The sequence below is a fragment of the Orbicella franksi genome, chromosome 7 (assembly GCF_964199315.1).
Source record: "Orbicella franksi chromosome 7, jaOrbFran1.1, whole genome shotgun sequence".
NCBI classification, from domain to species: Eukaryota; Metazoa; Cnidaria; class Anthozoa; order Scleractinia; family Merulinidae; genus Orbicella; species Orbicella franksi.
The window spans coordinates 22,174,053-22,180,965 of record NC_138151.1 but is presented as its reverse complement, the minus strand read 5'-3'; the positions used below and the strand labels follow the sequence as shown (position 1 = coordinate 22,180,965).

At 39.9% G+C, this 6,913-nt stretch overlaps 1 protein-coding gene across 1 annotated transcript; it reads right to left on the bottom strand.

The window, feature by feature from the left end:
• Positions 1-5,701: 5,701 nt before the first annotated feature.
• On the bottom strand, positions 5,702-6,787 carry LOC145493667 (uncharacterized). The gene has a single exon (XM_081473139.1). It carries the CDS (start codon positions 6,785-6,787, stop codon positions 5,702-5,704), a length of 1,086 nt encoding a protein of 361 aa, XP_081329265.1.
• Positions 6,788-6,913: the final 126 nt, after the last annotated feature.

The window sequence follows — 6,913 nt, the reverse complement described above, 5'->3', positions numbered from 1 at the left end:
ATAGAAATGATGATCACACAAACAATGCCACCATTCACTGTAATAATTTGTAACCTAATCAGAAAATTCCATCCTCGATTAGAGGAGGTGGGACAAGACTAAATAAAGAAGCTAAATTACATTTCTCTTACACAGAAATCCATCTACAAGAAGACATGTTGACTATTTCAAAAAGGTGCAAAATTTTTATTTGTCGCATTCTTTGGCCCCAAAGTATATTTGCTGAGCAAAGTTCTTTCACTTACAAAGCCTTATATTATACTGTAGTAAATGGGAATAACTCAAGGCAGATATTAAATACTTGCCATTCTACAACGAGATGTGCTTCATCAATTACGACAGCTCTTATATTGCGTCTCACATCTTCTAAATTATTGGATACTTCGATTGCTTGACATCTTTAATTTCAACCTCGCTCAATGACTCAGTATTCCGAGCCATTAGACGGCTGACCTGCAAATCGATTTGCTTCACGGTCTGATCTCGCATTTAAAGGCGAAGCAACCAAAATAGACGACTCAGTTGATCCATGCCAGGAGTCAAAAGAAAAGTGTAATTACTGAAAAATCAATGACTTGCCAAAGCAGGTAAAATATTGGTGTCTTTCTTTAAACCAACAATGTTCTCACCTCTTTCTGTTCTACACTGACGGAAACATTCTCCAAATTAATAACATTTAAGGCCTGAAACAAAGATTCCTCGAATCCTGCCTCGACGGCCGCCATTGTCAATCCCATACAGTATATAGAAACACCACGACCGCACACACGAAGACCGGACGTCCTAAAATCTACGGACTCGGAAATCCTATGTCTCCAGAGCCCTTCGATTCTCATGCCAAGGCCCTGCCGGCTAAGAGAAGCGAAAAGGGCAATGGGGACGAGAATGAGAATGAACCGGTTGGGATCAACCTCGTCCCCAGGGCCCTCTCCACTTTTCAGAATCGCGGGCCTGGAGAATACCCTGGGCGAGGCTGAACTAACAGCCTTGCTGATTGGTTCATGCATACGAACAGGCTGATTGGTTTAAAAACCTAAAAAAAATATGGCGGACGTGGCGAGTGTTTTATACGAATAAGAAAGGGCTATAGGAGGTTGTATTGCAGTTCAGTTTAAGCGATGTTGAATCAGACTGCCGTTAACGATTCGAAAGGTAAATCTTTTCCGTTAAATTTTAATTTACAAGATGTGACCCATACCATATAAGTAGAAATAAGGCTAAAAAATATAAAAGAACGAGCATTAATTAAGGCTTTTTTTTAAGTACAGATCTGCCGACAGCTAGCGAGCTGCAGCTCGCCACAAGTGGCCTTATGTGTTTTTGTTTCTGTTCTATTTTCATGCGCAATTAGATTTTCTGCGAACGGAAACAAAGTAGAGCGGGACGAGAGAGTTTGAAGCGTTTGTTATTTTCGAATTTCAAATCTAAAAGGAGCTTTTGCTCGTTTTTTTGCGACCTTGTCCGGACACGTATTTCATCTGTATTAGGATTGGGCTTATTCCAATTCTTATTTGAAATACACTCTTAGTCTTATTTTTTTTCCGCATAATAATATTGTTTTTCTGGTTTATGCTGAATATTTTTATTTTTCTGCCAGTTTTAGGTTGAAAATATCCTTGTGAATATTCTTAGATTATAGCATATGACATTTCTGTTGCAAAACGTATAATTTGGTGTCTGGATGGTGCTAAAATAATTTTAGAACCAGCCTACAGGGATTCAAGACTTATCGATACAACGCACATATTAAAGTTCTTGCTGAAATATTATTAGCATCGAACATTCGGCTAATGCTGTTTTTGTTTCTTTTTGGCTAGTTTTGCTGTGTAGAGAAGTGAAGAGTTTAATACGGTTTAGGTTAGGGTTAGAAATATAACCGAAACATTTCAAATTTTCAACACACAAAATTAGATTCTTTTCAAAGCCTCAGGTTTATTCTTTAAGTATTGTTAATATTTTGCAAATTTCAACCTCATTGTTCTTATAGGTGAAGGAGATAATTTATATCTATTATGTGTTCAGTAAGAACTAATTTAAAAATAAATGCAGAGGAAGGGATTTGAATTTATTGCCTTTCTCCTGTCTGGCCTCCTCCCCTTTGCAGTAGTGAGATCTGAGGATATAATTATCTCTGGATGAATGTCGATTAAAGTGCTGTGGCTAAATTGCCTTTGATTACCATCTTGGCACTTGAAAGGGCCAATAAAAACTGTTATGAAAAAGGTTTATGGGTGATAACAAATTTACAAGACAATCTCACTTACCACAGAAAGACAATAGAAATAGACGATCTAGATATGTACTGCTTGTGCTACTCTACAATAATTTATCTCTTTTCTTTTTATACATATACTATTTTTTTTCACGAAATTCTTTGCTTACAGAATAACAGCCGGGTGGTGGTTTTTCTTTGCAATTTGGCAAGCAGTGAATCTTACCATTGTCAACAGTAAATAAAAGGAATAACGTTGAGAAAAAGTTGTGAAACCTGTATTTCCTGATGTTGTTTCTCTACTCATTACTTTGACTTCTATCTGTCCAAATTATAACACAGCATAGCCCTGTATTTTTGATGCAATTTAAGAGTGTGTCCATGAGAAAACCAGACAGGGGGTGATATAGCTCAAATCACCGATTTCGCTCAAACTTGGCACAAATGTTGGGTTTAGTGAGTGAATGATTGTCGCATAACAGTAGGTCAAAATAGTTTATTCCCTTCAAGTTAGCGGGACCCCCAGTAGAAATGGCCATTTGACACTAATTTATGGGGTCCCTTCAAGTTAGCGGGACCTCCTGTAAAAATGGCCATCTGACACTAATGTATGCATATTTAATTAGCCATCTTTAGTTTAGTACTTCTACAACAAGAAAAGCCACGTGAAAATGAAATCCGCTGGATCATGTTGTAAAACTATCAGTCTAAAAGCACAGATATTCATTTCAACTGAGCAATTTGATATCTGTCCGTGGCTTCATCTTAAGTAAGGTGGATATTTTGTGAATAGCCTTTAATTGATGGCAAATATCTGCAATAGGCAAAACCAAATACACATTATTCTAACATGGATAGTGAGAGCAATCAACAAAGTTCACAAAAAGGCCATAAAATGCTTGGGGATTTCAATACTTTTTCTGTGCTGGAGTACTGTTTGCATAGAACTTTACAATTTATGAGAATTTCATGAACATCCACTAAAACAGACATATCTCATCTCGAAATCAACAAGAAATATCTAGCTAAGCATTTTCCTGTCGATTACTAGTAGAAATTCTGCGAAAAGAAGCACTTGAGACACTTCTTTCAAAATTTCGGAGCTATATCTTGAGGCATATCGATGTGAATACTGCAGCAGAAGATTCAACTCACAAGCTCGTAAAATAGAATACATGACGAGGTAATAAGTCAAAAAGGCGAAATGCATATAAGAAACACCTTGCTTGTTTGCTATCAATCAACAGCCTTGGAAAAGCGAAAGAACAACGACTAAATCGTTCCAGAACATGGGCATTCACCTCGCACCTCTTTGCTAAATCATATTTCAGTCAAAACGCGACGGCGTTGTCGACCCAGTTCCTTGCAGTTTCCGTTCTGTTGCTAAATCACTCTATTTTCGAGATGGCGGGACTGGCACCAGCTTCGGAAGACGTTCGCTCATTCACTGTTTTGTGGAGCGGGGCGTATTTTGACTATGTTTATTCACAGCGACAGAGTTGAGCTCTTGTATTGCTTCGTTTGAAACTACCGGAAACCTGGAAACCTCTACCTTCTTGAGATGGCTCTGTATTTGTTGTTGCGCGGTTGTCGTTTGTTTATGTTTTGCTGGACTCGGTATCATACGGATCTTAAGTAGATGTTGAAGAATAATCGCCAAATATTCGTCAAAATGGACACTGAAAGTTGGAAAATTCCCTTAAAGTAGGTCTTCAGCCTGAAGGAGCGCATAATTATCAGATTAAACGAGACTTACCTGTAAGTTGAAGTTTGATCAAGATTCTATCCTGTCATCAGTCTGGAACGAAGGAGTCACATGAGAAGCGCATGCGCGTTGCTGATCAGTATTCAACGTGAGTGGTGCAGGAGAAAAAGGAACGAAGGACATGGGAGGGGGGGTACATAAGGGCATGTGACTCCTTTGTTCCGGACTGATGACAGGATAGAATCTTGATCAAACTTCAACTTACAGGTAAGTCTCGTTTAATCTGATAATTCTACCCTGTCATCAGTCTACGTCACTACGGAGTCACATGAGACTTCAAAGTCCTGCATCACGAGCAACTCATAACAGTGAACAAACTTTATTCCCAAACAAGGAAAAAGAAGATACAGTTTCACAGATCAAAGTGTGTCTGGGTTCAGCAGCACGAGCCGAAATTAGCTGAGGCAGTGACGACAGGCTTATCATAAAACTTCGCAAAAGCACTAGAATTAGACCACCCTGCGCTCTTCATGATGTCTGCTAGGCTTAAACCTTTGGCCTTACAACTGGATGTTGATGCAGGTCTGCTGCTATGAGCAGAATATTTGTTAATGTCGATCCCGGCTGACTCTAACACTTGCTTAAACCATCTGGAGATGGTATCTTTGGATACCGGTTTAAATGGTTCAACATAACTTATCAGTAACTGCGAGTGCTCCTCTCGCAACTGTTTCGTGCGCTGTAAGTATTCCTTAAGATGTTCGACCACACAAAGTTTCTTGTCACTTTGGAAAGAAATTTAATCAATGGGTGGGAGATGTCGCCCAGGTTTACTCTGTTTCAGTTTCTCACAAATAGTTATTCTGTAGCGGTCATCCATTTCTTGGATGTAATTAACATCAAACTTATGTATAGTCTGTCCACGCTGTCCCGTAGTGAGACAGAGTAACAAAGTCAAGTTTAGAGTAAGCTGCTTAAGAGATAAGGATCTGAAGGGTGCAGCAGCTCTCAAATAATCTAACACAATATTAACGTCCCAAATTTCAGTATATTTGGGCAAAGCTGGTTTTAACTCAAAAATCCCTTTCATGCAGCGAGCTACTAACGGGTGCTCTCCGAATTTTACTCCGTCTTCCAAAACAAGTATTGAAGAGAGCGCAGAACGCGCGGTGCTTACAGCACTGTATCCTAAGCCTGATTTGTAAAGAAAAACGAGAAATTCAATGCCATTTGTTACTCCAGGCTGAAAAACATTGATGTTATTTTCCTGACAGTATTGATTCCATTTGCTAAGGTAAGTGTGGTATTGCTTGGAGGTGCCTTCCCTCCATGAAGCCATTAGCACATCTTTTGCCGCAGGTGATAAAGCATACTTGTTTAGTCCCTCCCTGATAAGTGACACACGAGGAGATTCAGCTTGTGCCAGATTGGATGATTTTCCTAGGGATGGCTTGGCAGCTGGAGTAGGTCTTTCCTGGCTTTTAGATACACTGGTTTCTGTTTGAGTAGCCGGAGAGCTGTTGGGTGCCATGGTTGTGTGGGCCAATCTGGCAACACACAAATCCCCTGTGCTCCGTGGGTCATCAACTTGTTCAGCACTGTTGGAATGACACTAAACGGGGGAAAAGCATAAAAATTAAGGTTGGACCAACTCAGGCTAAACGCATCGATGGCAATAGCCTCTGGGTCTGGTCTGTAAGACACATAATCTGGGAACTGGTGATTTATACGAGAGGCAAACAAATCTATATCAGGTTTGAAGTCTAGCCTCTCAAGAGCACAAATTAGTGATGCCTTGTCAAGCCTCCACTCAGATTCTCTTTCGTTTCTTCTGGATTCAAAATCTGCAATAAGATTTTGTTTTCCAGAATATGTGCGGCACTAAGCCAGATCTTGCGATCTATACACCACTCCCAGATCTCCTTAGCGACAGAATTGCAAGAGTCTGAGTGGCTTGTTCCCATGTGATTAATCACATTAACTGCTGTAGTGTTGTCACACATTATTCTGATACGTGTGTTGCTCTTGTCTTTAACAAAGGTTTGGAGCCCCAACAAAATAGCCAACATTTCCAGATAGTTGATGTGGTGTTTAGACTCTGAATGGGACCAATTTCCTCCCGAGGACACCCCTGCAGATTCTGCCCCCCAACCCATAAGGGAAGCATCTGTTGTTATTTGATGCTGGGGTTGTGGGTGGTTGATTACATTGTACGTGTCTCCCACATGTTGAATCCACCACTGTAATTCAGATTTAGCATGAGGGAACAAAGACATCAAGTCATCAAAATTACCCCTTGTTCTAATAAGGGCCTGGGATTTATCTTTTTCCAGGTATCGGTAGTAAAGAACTCCATGCATGACCCCAGGCAAGCTAGCAACTATTTTCCCAATAACACTTGCTACTTCCCTAATAGAAGGGGAAGAGTTTTCTAATAACTCAGTACAGACATTTTGTAAGCTAGTGGCATTCTCACTGGTCAGTTGTATTGTCATTTCCACTGAGTCTATTACAAACCCTAGGATAGTAAGCACTTGTGTGGATATGCAAGTAGACTTCTCTGGATGCACAACCAAGCCTAATTTGTCCAGCAAGACGGTAGTGTCTATAACATTTTGGACACATTTCTCATAGGTTTGCCCTTGCAGGTAAAGGTCATCAAGATGTGCCACAGCTATGTGTCCTTGTTTGTGCAGAGTAGATAGAGAGGGCTTAAGAATTTTAGTAAATATACGGGGAGCACACGACAACCTATTAGGAAGACAGGTAAATTCATAGAACTCCCCCTCCCAGATAAAGCGTAAAAACGTTCGATCTGAAGATCGAATGGGGATAGAGTAATAGGCATCTTTCATGTCAACAGAAGCCATAACAATTTTGGGTAACTAGTTTTGTTATGGTAGAAAGTGAATCCATTTTAAAATGATAATAACTAACTGACTCATTAAACCTTTTGAGATTTAGTATGAGTCGATAAGTCCCATCCTTCTTCGGAC